The sequence below is a fragment of the Balaenoptera borealis genome, assembly GCF_965194805.1.
Source record: "Balaenoptera borealis genome assembly, chromosome: 13".
Taxonomy (NCBI): Eukaryota; Metazoa; Chordata; class Mammalia; order Artiodactyla; family Balaenopteridae; genus Balaenoptera; species Balaenoptera borealis.
The window spans coordinates 101,046,710-101,069,178 of NC_138870.1; the positions used below are offsets into that span (position 1 = coordinate 101,046,710).

The 22,469-nt window shown below is 54.6% G+C and overlaps 1 protein-coding gene across 2 annotated transcripts in view; it reads left to right on the forward strand.

Annotated features, from left to right (window-relative positions):
* Positions 1-22,469, forward strand: part of PARVB (parvin beta) — a 115,760-nt gene that overhangs the window by 70,643 nt on the left and 22,648 nt on the right. For both annotated transcript variants that reach the window (XM_082350874.1, XM_082350873.1), the window contains exons 4-8: positions 5,633-5,735; positions 13,288-13,428; positions 15,148-15,263; positions 18,417-18,475; positions 21,291-21,310. In XM_082350874.1, the coding sequence (XP_082207000.1) occupies positions 5,633-5,735; positions 13,288-13,428; positions 15,148-15,263; positions 18,417-18,475; positions 21,291-21,310 (439 nt within the window). The remainder of the gene's footprint in view (positions 1-5,632; positions 5,736-13,287; positions 13,429-15,147; positions 15,264-18,416; positions 18,476-21,290; positions 21,311-22,469) is intronic.

Below are 22,469 nucleotides of genomic sequence, written 5' to 3' on the forward strand. Positions count from 1 at the left end.
CCAGGCTTTTTCTTTTGTGCATTCAGCTTTTCCTACACAAAATTTGAAATCATTTCCGAGTTGGTAGATGTCTAGGAGCACATTTGGATAGGTACCTTGGGAGAAATTTCTAGAAGTGGAATTGCTGGGTCACATAGCACACACAGGCCCAGTGTGGAGGCTGTTTGGGCGGCAGCTCCATCCTCCGATGGGCACCGGCCCCTCCTGGCCTCCCTGCTGGGTCCACATTGGGAGAATGGTTCACGCCTCCGTGGCCCGGATCTCGCCACCCCGCCTGCCCCAACCCCCGGGCACCCACTTTCTGCTCAGCTGTTTCCTATCCCGCCCTTGAAGGCCGCTTCCTCTGCTCCTGGGGCCGCGTGACCCCTCATGTCAGAATCCTTTGTGATGGCTCGTACTCACCATTCATCTCTCTCTGCTGCGTCTCCCGGCTGGACCTGGACTCCCGGAGGGCGGGGGACGCGCCTCCTTTGTCCCCACGTCCTGGCACCAGGAAGGCGCTCAGTGAGAGCCGTTGAGCTGAGTGTAATACTGCCACTCAGCTCCAATAGCGGCTGTGAAATCCCTGATGAAAGGCCAAGGTAGCAGATTCCTAGAGCTTTGTGGAATTAAGGGCCCGAGGGTCAGGGCGCTCCTGCGAGGAGCCTGGTTGCTGGTGGCTGGAGAGGTGAAGGTACGGGGCAGGTCTGGCTGTGATCCCGAATCTGCTGTTTCTGGCCGTGTAACCAGGGCCCAGAAGGGTGGATGCTGGGGTCTGGAGAGCTAGGTAGGTCTCTGCTCCGTGATGTTGGGGCCTGGACGGGGCAGGCGTCCTCCCAGCTGCTTCCAGACCCCCCTCCCGCCTCGTACTGCCGACTGTGCCCCGCCACCCCTCCTGGTTCTCCCCTTCGTTCATGGATACCTACAGCCCCTGGCCTGGCGTCTTCCTCTCTGCCCCGCCTCCCCCATTCCTGCCGCTCCATCCACCGAGATGCCCGTTCACCAGCTCCTTCCTCAAGCTCCCCCTCTGCATCTGCCCGTACCCAGGGTCAGGGTCAAACCTTGCTTCTCCCCAGCCCACTCCCTGTGCCCCTCTGGGGTCCCCACGTCCAGTCCCCACTCCCCCTAGTGCCCACGGTCACTCGTCTCATCCACTGCCCCCTCCCCTCCTGGCCCAGGTGAGAGTCCAGGGCTGGCCCCGCCCCCATGCCCCTCTTGGCCCTGGAAGCCCCACCCCCTGACCTCCCAGGTGGTTCCAGGTGGCTACCGGGCTCATCCTGCACCTCCTTCCTGTCTCTGCCCAGACGCCACCTCCTCCAAGAGGCCCCCTGACCCCCTGATCCCCATGACCCCTCTGCCCTCTCCATCCCCAAACTCTGCCTAATTCTTCTCAACAGACTTATTTTTAAGAACCATTTTCAATTTACAGAAAAATAGCAAAGATAGTACGAGTTCCCATATTTCCACACCCAATTTTCCCCATTATTAACATCGTAGATCAACATGGTACATTTTTAAAAATAATTAATTAATTAATTAATTTTTGTCTGCGTTGGGTCTTTGTTGCTGCATGTGGGCTTTCTCTAGTTGCAGTGAGCCGGGGCTACTCTTCGTTGCGGTGCACGGGCTTCTCACTGCGGTGGCTTCTCTTGTGGAGCACAGGCTCTAGGTGCACAGGTTTCACTAGTTGTGGCATGTGGGCTCTAGAGTGCAAGCTCAGTAGTTGTGGCGCACGGGCTTAGTTGCTCCGCGGCATGTGGGATCTTCCTGGACCAGGGCTCGAACCCGTGTCCCCTGCATTGGCAGGTGGATTCCTAACCACTGCGCCACCAGGGAAGCCCCAGCGTGGTACATTTGTTATATTAATGAACCAATATTAATACATTATTATTAGCTAACACCCACCATTTATTCACATTTCCTTAGTTTTTACTAGATATACTTTCTCCGTCTCAGGACCCCACCTGGGATCCCACATGATAGCCTGTCTCCTTAGCTCCTCTGGGCTGTGATGGTTTCTCAGACTGTCCTTGTTTTTGATGACCTTGACGGTTTTGTGGAGGACTGGGCAGGGGTTTTGTCGGGTGCCCCTCTATTAGGGTTTGTCTGATGTTTTTCTCGAGATTAGACCGTGGTTATGGGTTTGGGGAGGGGGGCCACTGAAGTGAAGTGCATTCATCCCATCACATCAGGGCACATACGACAACGTGATTGATCACTGTGACGTTGACCTTGATTACCCGGCTGAGGTGTGGTTGTCAGGTTTCTCCACTTTATTCTGACTTATTTTTCTCCATAACATCGATCACAGCCTGGAAGTGTGTGTATTTGTTTGTCTTTTAATGTCTGATTGGAAGGTAAGGTCTTCAAGGACAGAGACCTCTCTCGTCTTTTTTATCCCCAGAGCCTGGCACATAGTAGATGCTCAGTAAGTTAATTGATGAACTCATTGCCTGCTTATGGAGCTCCAGTGCCAGGCAGTGAGCACTGGAGACAGAGCCACAAACAAGAGGTCATAGTTCTTGCCCTCACAGAGCTTAAAGTCCAGCAGGGAGATCGTTACAAACGAAGATGTATTCCCATTGCAAACATGAACGGGGTCGGGGAAAAGGCCCTTGGGTGTGGTGAGAGCCATGATGAAGGGATGTGGCCTGGGTTGGGTCGGGGGAGGTCAGAGGATGATACGGAGCTTGGGACCTGAAGGATAAGTGAGGGCTGGCCCGGCAGTGACGGAGGGGAGTGTGTTCAGGGTGGAAGGACTAGCACATGCAAAGGCCCTGGGGCAGAGAGGAGCTTGGGGATTTGAAAAACACCAGTGAAGAGGCAGGGTGCTTGGTGGGGCTGTGGCAGTGGCCCGGGAAGGAGGTTTGGACAAGGGCGGTGGGAAAGGAGATGGCGGGAAGTGGATGCAATTAGGAAGTGGGCTGAATGGATGAAGGGGTGAAATCCAGGCTCCTGAAGCTGGAGGATGGGCTCCTGTTTCCTTCTCAGAGAAACGGCAGGTTTGAGGAGGGGCAGGGGCGAGTTCAGTTAGAGATGCTCATGGAACACCCTAGCAGAAGGATGGTGCGGGGGGGGTGGGCGCTGGACGTTTAGGGGTTTCTGGGACGGGGGGGCATTGGATATCGTAGGAGGGCATGAGCTGGCCTTGGAGGAGGGTGGAGAGAAGGAAGAGGAGCCATCCAGGGTGATGCCCTTTAAAGATCCAGAGGAGAAGGCGGTGTCAAGGAGGACCCCCGACACAAGGAAACTGGGAGGGTGGTGAGAGAGGAGGGTGGGAGCTGGGTGACGGGAGAAGGTGCTGGAAGGTGGGAGAGAAGGCAGCTGGGTGGGGAGGTCCAGCTCCCAGCCTCCCAGGATGCTCGCCCCCCAGGGAAGGAGACGGAGCAGGACTGTAGCTTGGAGCCAGCTCCATCCTGCCGACCTTTCGGGAATGGCTTCGGCAAAACCAGAATGCCGCAGGGCTGAGATGGAGCAGGGCGCTGTGGTCCTTCCCCCCACCTCCGTGTGCTCCGCCTGCCTTTTGTCTGTGGAAAAACTTTAGCCAAAGGTTAAACCAGAGAAGTGAGAAAATGCAGAAACAAAGGAAAACAGTCTAACGAGACTAAATAATAGTTTTGTCATTAAGCATAGTCAAGGACCTTTAGTTCCTCCCCAAGGGCTACAGATAATATTCTGAGCCGCAGGTATCCTGTGAGCTGTCTTGTAGGTACTGAAACCCCCGCCAGGTGGAAGAAGTTAACTACATGATGACCAGACTGTAGCCATGACAGAAGCTGCCACAATTCCAAGAATTGACCTCAAGGAAATGGGAACAAACTGACCCTGGAACTAAAGAGTAATTGTAGTTAAAACAATCAAGAGGATGCTGGTCAGACCACCAATGACCAATTTCAAGATGACTGTCAGAGCTGCCTGTGCTGTTTCGGCATGTATCCCCCCTCCCTCTGTCTATAAAAGCTCTTGCCCCCTGGTTGTCATTGTGGGGGGAGGGAGTTGGCCTTTGGACAGACGTCCACCCTCTCCCACCCCCAGTTGCTGGCATCCAAAATAAAGCAAACTTTCCTTTCCACCATCCTTGCCTCTTTATTGGCTTTTGAGCGGCAAGTAGCCGGACCCCAATTTCGGTTACAGGGCTGCTCGCCTCTTTCTTCCTCCAATCCTCCCTTTAATTTACTTTTACTTCTGTTCTTCATGGGATTGTGTGTCTGATTTAATGTTTTTGAGTTAGTGGGAAAATAGAAATTTCACAGAAATTTGCTTTGTGGCCAATTTTGCAGGTGGCATCCATATCAGAGAGTGACAGAGGATACTCTAGTCTGGATTTGTGTCCTTTTGTTTATCTCTGAGAGGGCCAATCAGTGCCCATTTCCAGGAGGTTATTGGGACCAATTAGTTAGTATTATTGGTTTTGCTTGCACAGGGAAACCATGTAATACGTATATTTTTGATCAAGTCTGTTCAGGCATCCGTTTCATTTTGCGGAGAAGTGCCTTAAGCAGCGTCAGCCAAATGGAATTTTGTTCAGTGGAAACCCTATTTCTCCATAGATATTTTCACGATTGAAGCTGTCTTCTGTTATGATGTATTACTCAGCGAATTGAAGGAAAACTTGTTGAGAAAAGGCTGGTCTAGAGAAATGAACACGTGCGTCCACATAAAAACTGTACGTCCATGTTCATAGTAGCACTGTTGACAACAGCCCAAAAGTGGAGACAACCCAAATGTCCATCAGCTGGTGAATGAATCCGTAAAACACGTCTCTCCATACAATGGATTCAGCTGTAAGAAGGAACGAGGTCCTGACACGTGCTACAACTTGGGTGAACCTTGAAAACATCATGATAAGTGAAAGAAGCCAGACACAAAAGATCACGTATGGCGTGATTCCTTTCATATGAAGTATCCAGAACAGGCAAATCCATGGAGAAAATGGTTTTGTGGTTGGAAGGAGGTGGGGGAGGGTAGAAGGGGGAGTGACTGCTGATAATACAGGGTTTCCTTGTGGGGTGATGAAAAATGTGCTTCAGTGGATTATGGTGATGGTTGCACAACTTTGTGAGTATACTAAACACCACTGAACTGCACACCTTAAAAGGGTGAATTGTGTGGAATGTAAATTTTCTCAATAAAGCCTTGAAAAAATTAGGGTGTCGCTGGGAGCAGGCTCTCAGAGCTTGTCAGTAACGGCCGCTCGGGATCCCCTTCTGTCCACAGCTTTAGGCTCAGGGCTATCAGGGATGGTTTTAGTGCAGATATGAAGGGAGGGACGGGGGTGGACGTTTGTGGCTCACCTGTGCCGTCTCGGGCCATGGGGGGTAGTGTTACTGACGTTTCCTCGTTTGATCCGCCCTCCCGCATGCCGTGGTGGACACCATCATTTCCTTTGGCTGAGTTCCCACACGTACCTAAGTCCCCGCTGGGAGGAGGCCAGTCTCCCCACGGTGCCGCCCTCCACCAGTCCTCCTGTGAATCCCGCGGGAGCCCCGGCAGCCTGGGTGGGAGAAGCTTGCCTATCCCCTCGGGCTCTCCTGGCCCCTGCACTGGGAGTGTCTCGGTGTCCAGCAGCTCTCCGTTCCTGCGCTTGCTCTGGTCGTCGCCTGGGCCCTCCTGGCACCAGCGAGCGAGGCCGTAACGCCCGTCCACCCCGCAGGTTCTCATCGACTGGGTCAACGACGTGCTGGTGGAGGAGAGGATCATCGTAAAGCAGCTGGAGGAGGACCTGTACGACGGGCAGGTGCTGCAGAAGCTTCTAGGTGAGTGCACGGGAAGGGCGGCCACCCCAAGGGGTGGCCCCGGGCTGGACCACAAGATTCTCTACATGGCGACATCGGTCGCTCGTCTGTAAGCCGCAGCCCTGAGCCCATGGCTCCCAGGTGGTGGCCCCTGGGGCCCCGGGTCACCTGCCCTCTCGTCGTCTCTCGGGTGGGGGTCCCGCCAGAGCTCCCAGCCACGGGGCTGCAGCGGGTCATGCACAGCTTCCAGAACCGTCTGTGGCCTCTGCTGTTGGATGCATGCGTACAAGGGGAGCACGGAGATGGGGCACGAACTGGACGCCGTCTCCTCTCTGGGGCAGCCCTCCGGGCTGGCCTGCGCCCGTCCAGCTGTGAGCACCTCCAGCCCGTGCAGGCCCATCCAGGGCCAGGGTGCTGGAGGGGGTGGCCCCCAGCCGTGCCCTTCAGGGGCATGATTTAGATGGGGGGTGGCAGGGGAGTGGCGAGGAGGGAGACTGACTGCGGATGCTCTTTTTATGTCTGTCCCTTGGGGACAGAGTTCCTCAGCAAAGTAACATCTGTAGAGCACTTAGCATGGGGCCGGGCACAGGGCCTGGAGTCGGTACGGGGTAATGAACAACAACACAACAAAGACAAAGAAATGGGGAGTACGAGCAGGGCTGGTGGGTCCCCCGAGTTCCTCTGAGCACCGGGCACACGGTAACCATGCGTTGACCAAGTGAGTGAAGAAAGCCCCGCAGTTTCCTACCTACAAGGACGTGGGCTCCTTTTATAGGAAGTGAAAAGGGACTGGAGAGGCGAGTATTTGTCTGGGTCTGTTGGGCGTCAGCACCATCCACGGTCTCCAGGAGGGACTGTTTGCTGAACAGTCTCTCAGTCCCCAGGAAGCTCTGATGTATTTTCAGGGTCTCCAGATCCCTGTGAGTGTGGCCTGGCGGCCTCAGTGTCCCCTTGTCCGTTAGGATAACTCACCTCCTAAGGGTCCCCGGGAGGCCCTGCCCCCAGCGTTGGTGGGGTGCAGACCTGTTCCCTGGGCCCGTTCTTCTCACGTTCCTCACCCCTTAATGACCCCACAGACCAGCGCTGTCCTGTGCAAGGGTCTTCCCAGCAGACCACCTGGAGGGCCACTCCTTCCAGGCAGGGCCAGCACTGGGGTGGGATCATGCTTTGCTCCACAGGGATGTGCTGGGGGACCCGAGTCAGGCACCTGGAGTTTGGGGGGGTGCTGTTGTGGGAGAGAGATACTGAGGGAAAGCAGACAGGAGGGGCTGGGGCTGGAGAGGAGCATCCGGGGAGGGCTGACCCACAGGACGCACCCCTGCCGCTGCCCAGATTGTGGCCTTGGCTCAGCCTCGGCGTCATTCCTCAGTCCCGGGTCCCTGCGGGCAGTTTGCGCACTCAGCACAACGGCTCTTAACAGACGGTCCGATCTTGGAGGGAAACCTGCAGGGTCGTGTCACGTACCTGGCTCTGAGGACATGGTGATCGACGGCCCACACGTTGTTTTGTCCTTGTTCAGTCAGTCCTCAAAAAGCACGTCAGGAAGGAGGAGATTTTGTGTTTATTTTGGTTATCCCTTCGTTGGTTGAATGAATATCCTTTGGCCTATTGTGTGGCAGGTGTGGAGATGCAGTGGTGACAAGAGGGAGGAAGTCCCCATGCCCCACTGCCGACACCCGTTCCGGCAGAGGGGAGAAAGAGAACTATTGTGTGGTGGTTCAACCTAAAACACAAATAGATTCTGCTTTAAGAGAGTGACAAGCGCTAGGGAGAGAATCAGAGAGGTTCTGGGGCAGCGGGACTGGGTCGGGTGGAAGGACCGGGCGGTCAGGGGCAGCCCCCCTGGGGAGCTGACATCCAAGCAGGCTTCTGCACAGTTGTCATGGAAAGAACATTCCAGGCTGAGACTCTGTGAAGTGTCTGCAGGGTTTAAAGAGCAGTGAAAGGTGGCTGCAGGTGGCAGGGGTGGACAGATGGGGCCAGATCACATCCAGTCCTGGTGGACAAAGGCTTTTATTCCAAGTGACAGGAAGCCGCTAGAGGATTTGAGCAGGGCCGTGACAAGGCCTGAGTTAGCGTTTTAAAGGGTTGCTTGGGCTTCTGGGTACAGAGTGAATGGGGAGGAGGGTCAGGAGGGGGACCTGGGAGGTTAGTCAGGACGCTGTCACAGCAGCCCGGGCGTCAGAGGAAGAGGCTCGGTCCAGGATGGAAGTGCAGGATATTTGGGAGGTTCAAGCTGATAGAGGCATGAAGACTGCTGGCCAGGTTTGTGGCCTGAACAGCTGGTGAATGAGAAAGCCCTTGGGAGTGGCGTGGTGGGCGGCGATGAGGAAGTGGGTGTTGCCTCTGCTAGGACTGATACCCATCCTGCCTGAGTCAGCTGCGGGGTAAGGGTGGAGATCAGCAGTGCAGAGATGGTCAATGCCGTGGGACCGGGCGGCCTCACCCGGAGGGGGTGTTCCAAATTCAGTATTTGGCTGAACGCCGTGGGTCAAGAATTAAATCTCTGTTCATCTAAGCTGAGAACCCCCATCTTAAAATGAACTTCTTTGGTACAAGAATAAATCTGAAATGTTATCAAGATCGTTGAGTAACTGTCACCATTTTATTATTAAAAACGTTGGTTGGAGCTTTGTTGTTTCGTAGTGTCTCGTTGGTCCAGCCGTTCTCAGCACTGTCAAGTGCTAGATTGCTCTCGAGGTCACTGAACCGGACATGCGTGATGACAGACACTTATTTCAGCAGAGGAGGATGGAGGAGGCGTGGCTCTTAGGCTGACACTGTCCACAAGGATTCTACTGATGGTGAAGCTGCCCTGGGTTATCAGCTTCCCAACCTCTCTATGTAAAGACCTAGCTTCCCTCTGACTCTTGGACTTGAAGACTTGGCTGTTGGTGACGATGCTTGCTTATTGAAACAGTCCTTTGAACTGCTGCTTTGCTCACTGCCCAGAGGAGATACTTTCTAGTATTTTCAGAAGCAGACATAAGAGTGTTGTGCTCTGGGGCTTCCCTGCTGGTGCAGTGGTTAAGAATCCGCCTGCCAATGCAGGGGACATGGGTTCGAGCCCTGGTCCGGGAAGATCCCATATGCCGCGGAGCAGCTAAGCCCGTGAGCCACAACTACTGAGCCTGTGCTCTAGAGCCCGCAAGCCACAACTACCGAACCCGCAAGCCACAACTACTGAGCCCACGTGCCACAACTACTGAAGCCCGCACGCCTAGAGCCCGTGCTCGGCAACAAGAGAAGCCACCGCAACGAGAAGCCGGCTCACTGCAACAAAGAATAGCGCCCGCTCGCCACAACTAGAGAAAAGCCCGTGTGCAAAAACGAAGACCCAACGCAGCCAAAAATAAATAAATAAAACAAATCTATTAAAAAAAAAAAAGAGTGTTGTGCTCACTTACACTTTTATTTCTGATTCTTGTCGCATGCAGCTGTGGCTTCACTCACCCAGTCACTTGAAAAACTTGTAACCCTAAGCTTAGATCTAGCGATGTGGTCGTGGAAGTCTGTCTCTCAGGATCACAGGACCGGCTCTGGATGTGCATCTGCATCTCAGCCTTAGACGCCTATAAATGATGCCAGTGCCCTCTCTGGAGTAGAGTGTCAGGGGCATCTTAGAGCAGGTACCCTGTAAGAAAGCCTTGCCTGCTCAAGGCACATCCTTTTGGTCCCCTCTTCAGTTGGCTCCAGCAGATGCGGTACTTGCTCTGCAGTGGCTGTGGTTGTCATTGAGTCCTGCTACGTCCATTTTGTTATCTGTGAGGTCTAACAAGAGGCTGACTTTGGCTCAGGCAGCCTCTTTATTGTGAAGTAGTTGCAGTTCCATCCTGTTAGAATATCTTGCATAAGTACTCCTAGATAGGCAATTCTGAAGTCTCTTGTGTGTCAAGTGCTTTGACATAGCACTTTGTTTGAAGAAGAGAACAATGGAAGAGAATATCCAGATATTAACAGAACATCACAAGGTCTTGCCTGGTCGTATTAATGATGCTGTTACACTGATGAGATGCATTAGTAACCTACGTGATCACGTGATCCTGGGGCCCAGGGCTGCCAGGAATGATACTGATGGAGGCATTCAGCTCTTTACTTTTCAAAGGCAGAAGCTAAAACGAAGTAGGAGATTTTGGCTGAATGCCAGGCCAAAGCTGACTTCTGTGCATCTGTAGAGAGAAGAGGTCTGGGGACTGGGCCCGGGGGGGTGGTCAGTGGTCAGAGGAAGGGCCAGCACAGGCGTCTGGAGGGTCCAGCCAGGAGGGAGGAGGAGCTGGGGGAGCACTGCATTCAGGAGGGATAGAGGATGAGGAGAAGGCAGGAGTGAGGGTGATGAGGACAGAGCACAGACCTCTGGGTTTGGCCAGCTGTGAGTCACCAGTAGGCCCCCAGATGTGCCCCTCTCCTTAAGAGCGGATTCCGGGGGCAGCTGCCAGACCCTCTGCCAGGGCAAGTTTCAGGGGGTGTGACTCTCCTGCATTTGCAGTGTTGTCCAGGTGAGCCACCTGTGGGCAGTGACAACGCCCACGCTGGAGCATCGAGGCAGCTCCTGGGCTGGCTGTTGTCCTGCTTCTGACTCATGGCACACGCTTCTCCTTGTGAAAGGCAAGCCCTTCCTTGTGTAGTAAGTGTTCACAGCCCCGCATTCGGCCATCACTCACGTTTTCCAGCCACTGCTGAGAATCCGCCCCATCTTCCTCTGTCTCCTTGCATGCTAGGAAGATAGGGGTCCTGGCCACGCCAAAACCCTGAGCTGCCCCTGCAGCCCCATCAGCGGGCAGAGTGATGCTGGTGATGAGGGCGGCCAAGGACCTCGTTCTCTCCCACCCGGGGGAGTTACCTGAGACGCAGCCGCAGGCGGCACCCAGGCACGGCCAGCCTCCTTGGTTTCTGTTATTGGCTGAGTTGCGTCCCCCCCAGAATTCGTAAGACCTCGGGATGTGACTTTATTTGGAGACAGAGTCTTTAAAGTTAAAATGAAGTCTGGGTGGGCCCTCAACCTGTCAGATTGGTGCCCTTATAAGAAGAGGAGGGCTTCCCTGGTGGCGCAGTGGTTAAGACTCCGCCTGCCAATGCAGGGGACATGGGTTCGAGCCCTGGTCCGGGAAGATCCCACATGCTGCGGAGCAACTAAGCCCGTGCGCCACAACGACTGAGCCTGTGCTCTAGAGCCTGCGAGCCACAACTACGAAGCCCACGTGCGACAACCACTGAAGCCCAAGCGCCTAGAGCCCGTGCTCCACAACAAGAGAAGCCACCGCAGTGAGAAGCCTGCACACCACAACAAAGAGTAGCCCCCGCTCACTACAACTAGAGAAAGCCCGCGCGCAGCAACGAAGACCCAATGCAGCCAAAAAAAAAGAGGAGACTAGGATGCAGACACACACAGAGGGAAGACCAGGTGAGGATGTCTACAAGCCTAGGAGAGAGGCCTCAGGGGAGACCAACTCTGCTGACACCTTGATCTTGGACTTCTAATGTCCGGGACTGTGAGAAAGCGAATTTCCACCGTTTAAGCCACCCACCCTGCGGTACTTTGTTACGGCAGCTATAGCAGGCTGATACCGTTTCCTTCCCTTCTCCATCAATGACTCCTCCTCCCCCCGGTGTCATGGCGACCAGGTTTGGCTGGTGGCAGGGACAGCAGAGATGTGCCTGGCTCTCCGTCTCTCCCAGCAGGCGAGGCTCTAGGACCACCTGGCTCTCTGCAACCCTCCTTCCTTCCCCAGGGGCCCCTGCTCCGTCCTGTGCCTGGCTTTTGAGCACCTGGGGACCTGCTATGTATTTTCAGGGGGTTCACATGGGCAGACAGCTGTGGATTATTCAGCTAAGACCTATTAGATACAGATGGAGGGAAATCAAAACGCATAAACAGGAATCATTTCCATCCTCTGTTGAGCTGCTTTGTTTTGCCGCGAGCGCTCCCTGCCTCCCAAGCTGAGGTTCTTCAGGTGTGCCTGACTCCCCACTAGAGCTCCGTCTCTCGTGTCTGTGCTGCGTCTGGTCCTAGGACAGTGCCTGGCGCACAGTAGGTGCTCAGTAACTGTTTTGTAAGCGAATGAATGAGTGACTGACTGGAGTACCCTGAGCCCAGCCGATATTTTTGTGTAATGAGAGGATCCTGAAGGGGGGATATCGAAACTGCTTGTTCTTCTCATCGAGGGAGGGGCGGGGGTGGGGGGAGACAGTGTTGAAGGGGCAGGGGCCTCCGGAGAAAACGCCTTACACAGAGCTTTGCTGGGGACCGCCTGCCAAACGGAAGCCCTACTTGTGCCCAGCCCGGACTGAACTGCCCTTCCACCTCCTTCCCATCAGTGCCGCTGGCAGCAGCTCTGTGCCAAAGGCTCGCAGGGCGTCAGGCTCCGTGCCCAGCACTTTGTCCTCACCCTCCCGGGTCCTGATCTCGCCATGTCCTGCAACGTGGCTTCTGTTGTTGTGCAGAGGAGATCGATCGGGGAACCCCAAATCTTGGAATGAATGAATAGGCGGGACGCCTGGGGAGCCTTCCTCGCCTGCCCCTTAGCGGGTGTGGGATGAGGCGTCCCTCCTGCTCCACTCGGGCGGGGAGTGAAGGTGCACAGGCTGGGGCTGGGGTTCAGCTTCAGTAACTGAATCTTGAGCAGATGTGACCGTGCTCGTCGGCTCCTCCAGATTGCTCCCTGCTCACTCTTGGTGAGAAAATTGTCGCAGGTCTCTGAATATCTCATAATCCTTCTTACCGTGGGGTCCAGCTGTTAGAGAAAGAAGAATTGGGAGCGTACGAGCGCAGGGAGGCTGAGGCAACCCCTGAGGCCCTTTCTGTTTTCTCACCAAAGTTCTCTTCCCTCTGGAACCCACTGGCCCAGCCTCCTCACCTCTAGAGGTCCCTTCCCCGCAGGTCACCTCCTTACCTCCCAGCTGCACCTTGAATCATCTTGTTCATTCTCTGTGCATACGCTGTTCCTGGGTGGGACGCCCAGACTTTAATCCTTGAACTCCCCGCCCCCCTTTCATCCTGGAGTGATTTTCTTTTTTAAAAAAAAATTTTTATTTATTTTTGGCTGCGTTGGGTCTTTGTTGCTGCATGCAGGCTTTTTGTAGTTGCGGTGAGCAGGGGCTACTCTTTGTTGCAATGTGTGGGCTTCTCATTGCAGTGGCTTCTCTTGTTGCGGAGCACAGGCTCTAGGCGCGCGGGCTTCAGTAGTTGTGGCACGTGGGCTCAGTAGTTGTGGCTCGCGGGCTCTAGAGCACAGGCTCAGTATTGGTGGCACACAGGCTTAGTTGCTCCACAGCATGTGGGATCTTCTCGGACCAGGGCTCGAACCCTTGTCCCCTGCATTGGCAGGCGGGTTCTCAACCACTGCGCCACCAGGGAAGCCCCCTGGAGTGATTTTCTAAGGAGGAGGAGTGACTTGAAAGTTCAGAGTTCCGTGGCTCAGCCTCCTGGTGGTCCCTGCTGTTGGTGATGATCGGCTCCACTTTGCAGCCCCACAGAGGATGGGGAGACCTCAATGCAGCCGGTTGACCAGGCGGCCCGGAGCCCCTCCAGCTCTTCCTGACACTCTGCCTTTTGCCCTTGTCCTTCTTGTTGCAGAAAAACTGGCAGACTGCAAGCTGAACGTGGCCGAGGTGACCCAGTCCGAGATAGGGCAGAAGCAGAAGCTGCAGACGGTGCTCGAGGCGGTGCAGGAGCTGCTGCGGCCCCACGGCCGGGCGCTCCCGTGGACCGTGGATTGTGAGTGGCCGCCAGGATGGGGGAGGGGGAGCGGGGGGCCCGGCCTCTGAGCTTCCTGCCCTGTCGTTCGTCTTCCTGTCTGGCCTTGTGGGTTGTTTTTTTTTTTTGACATCTTTATTGGAGTATAATTGCTTTACAGTGGTGTGTTAGTTTCCGCTGTACAACAAAGGAAATCAGCCATACGCATACGTATATCCCCGTACCCTCTCCCTCTTGTGTCTCCCTCCCACCCCGCATCCCACCCCTCTGGGCGGTCACAGAGCGCTGGGCTGATCTCCCTGTGCCATGCGGCCGCTTGCCACTAGCCATCCGTTTTACGTTTGGTAGCGCGTGTATCCAATCCGGTCACACGCCTGCCCTGAGGGAGGGAGCCAGGAGAGGAGAAGTGTGTCAGTAAGGGACTTGGTCGCGCCCGCAGTGCTCTGGTTTCCCCAAGCTTCAGGGCGGAGAGGCGCCGTTTCTGGATCAAGAGAGACTTCCAGCAGAAGGGTGGGGATGTGGGTTATAAGACAGAAGCAGCTCTGTGGGGTTCTTGGAAGGACCCTCCACCCCGGATACCAATGGCACCAACACCCAGTGAGCTGTGCTACTGGTGACTCACCGAGGTGGGTCCTCAGGAGGTGATTCAGGCCGGCCCCCGGTGTGTGGCTCAGAGAGCACTGGCGTTAGGAATACGTGGCATCACTGTACTTCCAGGCAGGACGTAAACCCAGAAAAGTGAGGCACTGACCAGGACAGGCTGGAAAGGGCTTTGTCCTGCTGCCCTTCCCCAGCACCGTCCCCACGGCAGGGCAGCCAGGAGCGGCTGAGACGTTCTCCCTGCCACCAAGGGCCCCTGTTCTTGGGTGAGACCAAGGCTGCAGTCAGGTTCACCCCTGGCTTCTTGGCATCGAGACCTAGGACAGACCCAGGCCCACCTCCCGGGTTGCAGGGCTGGGGGAGGGGAGTCAGTAAAGCCCTGGACGGCATGATGATCACCGTCCACGTCCTGGAGAAGAGCTAGTGGCAGGGGATGGCAACCAGGGCCCTGGGTGGGGCAGGAGGCACGTCTAACACCCCCAAGCACCGTTTGTCCTGCATAGCCTTCCCTGTGTAGACGGTTGATTGCCTAGAGGGAGAACTTTTAAGCACCCGAGATAATAATGCACATTGTTGTGGTGGGTAAGTGCCCAGCTGACTTGTTTTTCCCGATCTTTTCCCTTCTTTTGTGCTGACTGTATGTTCCTGCTCATCCCCTCTCCTCACCACCCAATTCATTCCTTTTACAAACAACATGCTTTTGAAAGTGGCTGCATAAGTCACCTGAGGTCAACAGGAAAGAAAATATTAGAAGCCAGAACTAAATTCACACAGGCTGCTCATCAACTTTTCTCCGTTTTTCCATGGCCTGTGGTTCTGCCTGTGGTTTTCCTCTGAGGTCTCATGTTCACTCAGCATCTTTATTGCCTCCCCGCTCCCGCCCCCTTCTTTTTCTTTTTAAATTCAAGTATAGTTGATTTACAATGTTGTGTTAGTTTCAGGTGTACAGCAAAGTGATTCAGTTATACATATATATATATTTTTTTTCAGGTTCTTTTTCCTTATAGGTTATTACAAAATACTGAGTATAGTTCCCCATGCTATACAGTAGGTCCTTGTTGGTTTCACCGCCTTTTGGACGTGGGCTCGGGGTTCCTGTCTCATGATCTAAAGGAGCCCCCTTCCTCCCTCCCCAACTAGCGATTCACGGGAAGAACCTGGTGGCCACCCTCCACCTCCTCGTGGCCCTGGCCATGCACTTCCGGGCCCCGATCCGCCTTCCCGAACACGTCTCCGTGCAAGTGGTGGTCGTACGGGTAAGTATCGCCAGCCCGGCGGTCGGTTTGCCCGCGGCTCTGCCCCAGAGGCTCCGGCACTCGTTCCTCCTCTAGTTTGCCTGCTTTCTTCTTTTTCCCCTTAAGAGGCTACCTTCTTTCTCTTTTTTCCTCTTGACGAAATGTATGCCTTACTCTGGCTTCAGAGTAAATGATGGCGCAGGAACAATGGCATTGATTTGAAGAGAGGCAGATGCAAAGGCATGAGTACGTGGAGGTTTACTTTTCCACATTTTGGAAAAGAGCATTCATTTCCCTGCAAAGCCAAGTAGCCAGAGTTCAAGCCTGTTGAATGAGCTTATTACTCACTGGAGAGGGCTGAGACCAGCGGAATGAAACAGATACCCCAATACCCCAATCACAGCCTCTGTCTGTTCCCTGCCAGTTACATCCATCATCCCCCGTCATGTCTTTGAGGGTCGATTCTCTTGCTCCACTTGTAAATGTAACTGGGAGCCAGGGTCCTTCTGACGGAGGTGGAGACACCTTTCTTGTCGATTTCCCCTGTGTTCAGGGGCACAGATCCTGCCTTGGCTTTGTGTGTGCAGTCTCGTCCAGTAAACGTGTATTAAGCACCTGCTGTGTCCCTGGTCCCCTCGCCCTGGTTACCGGGGACACTGGATGAGGAAAGTGAAGTGGGCTCGGGTCCTAAGGATCAGCTGCTTCTGCCAGAGCGTTGAGGTTACGCTCGGACCATGGATGCCTCTCGTGTTTCTGTTCCTGGACATGTCCAGCTCCACACTCTCCTCTGGGTTTTAAACTTATCAGTCCCGTGGTCTCTGCGGTCTGCAAGGCTCTGGCTGATCCTGTGTTTTCCGAAGCCGTCTGACCCCTCCGTTTACCCCGGGAGCTTGGCCCCGAACTGATGGGCAGGAATGTTCCTTTCTGGCATCAGGCGAGGGTTACCTGCCGTTTGGCCCCGTTTGCCTCCTAAAGGGGAGTGTTTGTGGTCGGTGGTGGTGTCAGGGACAGGGGACCATTCCTGCCACCCTCGTCTTGGACTCAGGACGGTCGGCCGGGAAAGGCTTCCCAAGGACACATGAGAATATGGTTCCCAAACCCACGTACGTCAGACTCTGGGCCCTGGGAACACTCTGGAGCTCAGTAATCGGGGTATTGCCTTTCAGGCCTGCACTTTGGTCCAAGAAAATCTTTGGGGTTTGCAGAACGTCCTACTTGCCCAGGCAAACACTTGCTGGCGCTTCCTTCCTTGACCAAGGTCACAGGAGGACTCTTTGGGCCACTCCCAGAGTGGGATGAAGCGGGGAGGGGAGGCCCCCAGGGTCTGGCTGGTCTCAGGTCTTAGAGCTGCCCCTGGCCTGTCCCTCCACGCCTGGTTATCCAGTTGAGATGGGGAGATGTAAGAAGTGTGTCAGTTCGTGGAGGGACGGAGTGAGGGAAGGGTCGAGTTTGCTACCTGGCAGTGTGGCCTTGGGAAACCACTTGATTTTCCTGAGCTGCAATGCTTTCCTCAAAAAATTGAGATTCTACTACAGACTTTTAAAATATTCAGCCTTGGGACTTCCCTGGTGGCACAGTGGTTAAGAATCCACCTGCCAATTCAGGGGGCATGGGTTCGATCCCTGGTCTGGGAAGATCCCACATGCCGCGGACCAACTAAGCCCGTGCACCACAACTACTGAGCCTGCGCTCTAGAGCCCGCGAGCCATAACTACTGAGTCCACGTGCCACAACTACTGAAGCCCGAGCGCCTAGAACCAGTGCTCCACAACGAGAGAAGCCACCGCAATGAGAAGCCCGCGTGCCGCAACTAGAGAAAGCCTGCACGCAGCAACGAAGACCCAACGCAGCCAAAAATAAATAAATAAATTTAAAATATTCAGCCTCGTCTGCCCCATACCCAGCCCTGGGCCCGGTGTCTAGTGGGTGCCTGATGCACATCTGATGTGTGGATAAGTGGATCGAATGTCTCTGGGCCTCCCCCGCCACTGTCCCCCGTGGGTGCTTCTGAGAGTCAGCCAGGGTGAGGCCGTGGGAAAGCTGACGGCCCCCGACGCCTGGCTACTCTTCCTTCACTAGAACCAGTGGTGAGCGTTCCCTGGGAGGCCGAGCTCCGGAAAGCTTGGGGATCTTGGATCTCGGGAGGCATCCAGGTGGGCTGCCCATCAGGTAGTGAGCTCCCCCGTCCCTTGAGGCATTCAAGTAGGGGCTCACGGTGGCGGTTGGGTTAGCAGGCTGCCGCGCTCCACCCTGAGGTCCGGGGCACACCACCACCGCCTCCTTCCTCTCCCCCGCCATCGTTGCCTCTCCGTACCTACCGGGCTCTGGGACGGGTGTGTCACACACCGTGTTAGTGTCCTAGGGCTGCTGTAACAAAATCCCACAAACTGGGTGGCTTAAAACAACAGATGTTTGTCCTCTCACATAATAGAGGCCTGAAGTCAGAATCAGGGAATCGACAGGGTCCCTCTGCAGGCTCTAGAGGAGGGTCCTTCCTTCCCTCTTCCAGCTTCTGCCGGCTGCTGGCACCCTCGGCTGTCCTGGGCTTGTGGACACATCCTTCCGGTCTCTGCCTTCATCATCACGTGGCCTCTTCCCTCTGGTCCATGTTCCTATATCTCTATTTTCTCTTCTTCTAAGGACACCAGTCATTGGAGAGGACCCACCCTAGTCCTTTAGGACCTTATCTGAACTCATTACATGTGCGAAGACCCTATTGCCAAATGAGGTCCCATTCTGAGGTTCTGAATGGACGTGACTTCCGGGGGGAACCTGTTCAACCCAGTGCACGTGTGTTATTTCATCCGATGCCTCCCTCGTGTTACGTATGTCCCTGCACGCTCTTCGCCTTTCCCAGCTGCAGGGCGTCGAGGAGTACTTTGGGAGCGGGGATGTTTCTCCTGAGACCTCCCACAGCTGCCAGCTCTCAGAGAGCAGGAGAGCAGGGGCTGGGGGGCTGGGGCAGGTTCCAGCCACCAGAGGGTCACCCGTGTGGTCCCTTGCAGTCCACCCCCCCGAGCATAGCTCAGGTGTGGTGCCGAACCTTTGTTTGGTTCTCTGTTGTCCCCGAGCTGGTCTCCCCGCCCCGGGGCCATCTGTACACGGCCTCAGCTGCCCTTCTGCTCCGTCTGTCTGCCCAGGTGTTGATTTATTTGTTCATTTTGGGGTTTTCAGAAGCGGGAAGGCCTGCTGCACTCCAACCACGTCACGGAGGAGCTGACCACGACCACCGAGTAAGTGGACCCACTGCTCTGCCCTCAGGCCCTGCTCCAGCCGGGGACCCGCACACACGGGGGGCCATTCTCCCCTCCATGTCCCTTGACCTTGAGATGGGATTTTATCGCAAGCGTCCACCCTAGCTTTCTATCCTCCGTGCACTTTCTTCAAAGTTTGTTTTGTTTTTGTGTTTTTGTTTTGCTGAGGAAGGGCAAGATAGCAGTTTGGTTTGGTATTTAAATGAGAAATTCTAGATCTTTTATTTCTTCTCAAATAGAAAAATGAGCAAATATGTGTGACATAGGAATTGGAACTTACTTACGCTGCCTGAAATCTTTTCTGGAAAGAGACAGGGAATAATAAACAAAGAAAAATATAACTGAGCACATTCAAAATCTCTTATAAGGAAGAAAAGGATGAGGGGAAATTTAAAACAGTGAACATTCATATGGTAGGTATGCTAAACACTTCAAAGTTTTTAATGTTGGAACTAAGTTATTCTCCAAAGACTTTGGACTGCCATTCCTTATTTTGGAAGGTGAGCTTTAAGAATGTTGAGAGAGGGGATGGGGGAGAGGTGTTTAGAATGTTCCAAGGGACCTGTTGTCCTGATTTATTTAGCCGTCTGTCTTAGCCCCATCAGAGGGAGGGAGCCATGCCTCTAAACTAGAATCTTCCTTTGAGATAGTCCTGAGCCATCCCTTGCCTCTTAGAGGAGGCCAGAGGGCAATTTTTAAGAAGTCTAAAAGGCTTCAGATCTGTTGAAAATAGCAAATCAAATGGCTCTATTTTGTGTGTGGTTTTTAGGAGGCATATACCCTGTGAGGTATCCTTAAAATTCACCGCCTTTGTGCCTCCCGACTAAACCTGTTTCAGATGAAACAGAGCATTAAAAATTGATCGTCTCAGGTCACCCACCTGCTCAGTTCACGGAGTGATTAATTACTGTGTCATGAATTCATGTATGGTCTTTCAAAAAGCGAGCTGACACAGGAAACCGCTCCCGGCGTGGGAGCTGTCAGGTAGATGGGAGAGACGTGCGGCCTGGCGTGCGGCCTGACGCGTGTGCACATCTGTTCCAGGCCCACGGGAGGGGGTTGGAGACGTGATGCTGAGCCTGGCACGGGGGGCCTCGGGCAGCCCGCTCGGCCCGTTCAGGAGCGGGAGGAGGGTGGCGTGGGGGAGTCAGGGGTGGGCTGGCATCTTAGTTATCCATCACTGTGTGACAAACCACCCAACCCAAGGGGCTTAAAACAACGGTCATTTTATTTGCTGACAGGGGGTCAGCAGTCTGGTGGGTGGTGCTGGCCGGTGGGGGCCACTGTCCCTCCCTGTCTCTCGTCCTCACAGATTTGGACTTCCTCCCTGGTGCCCTCAGGGTCCCCAGAGAGTGAGGGGGCAGCTGCAGGTCCCTGGACCCCCGCATGCTGTGTCCTCACCCTCTGTGGGTCAGAGCAAGTCAGTGGTCACCCTGGATGGGAGGGGGAAGGCAGATGGCCCACCGAAGGGGGCAACGGCCAGGCCCGTGGTGGGGGGCATGTTGGGGGGTGTGCAGCAATGGGAAGAGGCTGTGCTTGGCTTTCCCGGTCTCGCAGAGGTTGAGGGAGCCCTGAGAGGGCGGCGGGGGACAGTATGAGCTCTGTCACCAGAGCCGGCCCCTCGGAGCGTGGCCTCAACGATTCACAGCAGCACCCGGCACCCACAGGGCCTGCTTGGACGCCCAGAGGCTGAGAGGACGCAGTTCCCCTCCTTGAGGGCTGGCGGTCTAGCTGTCAAGAGAGGTCGTGTCTGTAGAAATGTGAAACCCAGCCCAGGGGCCTTGTGGGAAGTGCCGTGTGACCCTCAGGAAATTTCGGGGGCAGGGGAGCACCCCGAAGTCAGAGTGGAGAGAGGTTTCCAGCAGAGGCCGACCAGCCTCCTGCCTGGTCTCCCAGGCTCCAGGTTTGCTCTGTCCTATGGGTCACCTCCTCCAGGAAGCCCTCCCTGTTTGCCAAGCAGGAGTGGCTGCCTTCCTTTTAGTTCCTATAGCATCTGCTGTATGTCACATTTCTGGTGCACGCGGGCTGTGTGGAAATGTGGGCTCATGAGTCTCTCTCACCATCAGGCGTCATGCGGGCAGGGCCATGCGGTGTTTATTTCTGTATCTCCGTGGCCTGTACATAGTAGGTGCTCGAGAGACTATTTGTTAAATAATATGGAGGCAAAGAACTTGAGTCTAGAGGGGTTTGGGGATCAAGCAAAGGTCTCTTTGCCTCTCAGGACGCTAGTACACAGAGGGGAGCCGGGCATTCGTGATCTCAGATCCTCCAGGAGGAACCAGCCGCCTGTCCTTCGTGGTTTCAGCTCTCACCTGGAATCAGGGCCCAGCCTGTGGTTCTCCAGCATCCTTTAGTTTTGTGATTCCCTGGCAGTACATCGTGCTCACTCCCAGAAATGGGGCCTCTGGGTAACCTGCACCCTTGTATTTTAAAGTTTAAACTCAAGGTTTAAACTCACGGTGCTAGAAGACCCGTTTTCTGCTAAAATGCTCTCTGCGTTAACCACTTCCGTGATTAAACAGCCCCCAGATGGCATTAAAGGGGTGGTTTAAATAATGATGGCAGTTTGCCGCGGGTCTTGTGCAAACATTTAGAATCCACATAAGCCCCTCTCGTTTGTAATTAGAGCGGGAGAGAATTGATCAAAATGTGACTTACATTTATATAAACAACCCTTCGACTGGGCAGTAGAGCTCTCCGACTTGCCGGTCACCTCCACCGCCTTCTACCGTGCTGCTTATTAAACGGGGTTCTGAGCAACCCGTCTGATGGTTCTCTCTGTTCTTGTTTGCAGGATGATGATGGGTCGGTTTGGTAAGTAACCCAGGGGCTGGGGAGAGGGGATGGGGAGTCTGAGGTCGCCGGGCACTGCGGGGCTGCCCCAGGAAGCCCCCGGGGTTCACGCAGTCACACAGGGGCAGCAGGGCCCTGGGTGGGTTTTGGCATGTGGTTTGCTTCTCAGAGCTGTGGGAGCCTGGGCGGGGATAAGCAAAGTACGGTGGAGGGAGTGAACCAGGGGAAAAGGGAGGGCGGCGATGTCCCAGTGAATATAGAGCGTAGTCAGCTAGCCGGAGGGAGCTTCCTTATGGGATGTATTTTCGTATATAGTTTTCCACCTTAAAATCTCCAGCTTAACAGACCTTAGAGTCAGGCAGCCTTGGCTGTGGTCCCAGCTGGGTGACCTTTGGCCTGCTCCTTCACCTCTCTGTTCCCCATCTGTGAGATGGGACCTTGGGGTTGTTGAGAGGATTTTGTGAGACAATAAATGTTCACTCTCTTTGGCCCAGGGCCCGACTCTCTCTCTATTCGTGTTAGTTTCTCTATGACTGTTACTGTTAGTAATAATAAACTCTTGCTGTTCCCAAAGAACTGTTCCCTGCCCTGTTAAAAGACCCACGACCCCATCTTCATCTCAGCGAGGCATGGCAAATAAAGGGGCAGCTTGTGGCAGTGTATAGGCCCTTAGGGATGGGGAGCCCCAAGCTTTTGGCTGCAGCAAGAAGCAGCCTGAGCCAGGCTCACCGCTTTGGGGAATATTTCAAAACAAGAAGCCCTCAACCCCCCCAGATACCGTGTTCTCCAGGGAGCAGAGAGGGGAGCGCGGCTGTTAGAAGGAAAAGTGGAAACCAAACAGAAGTTTCCCCCCGTGCCTTGTGAGCCTGCCAGCCGGAGCTGGTCCCTAGCTGCGGGGGCCTCGGGGTGAGGGGTGCACCCCAGAGGCACCCACGGGCTTGGCCACGGGGCTTCTGTGACCTCATGGCGATGATGGGGACGGATGGCACCGCTGCCCCTCGTGTACAAAGAGGGGATGCGGCTCTTTAGTTCTCAAAGGTCTTGAACCAGAGAAAATGCAGCAATTACATGTCCTTAAGCTTTCTTAAGTAGTTCTTGAGCCGTGCTGGGCAAATTCAGTCTTCACTATTTTTTTAAAGTAGCAATTCAGTTCTTTTTAATGTCTATTATTAAAAAACAT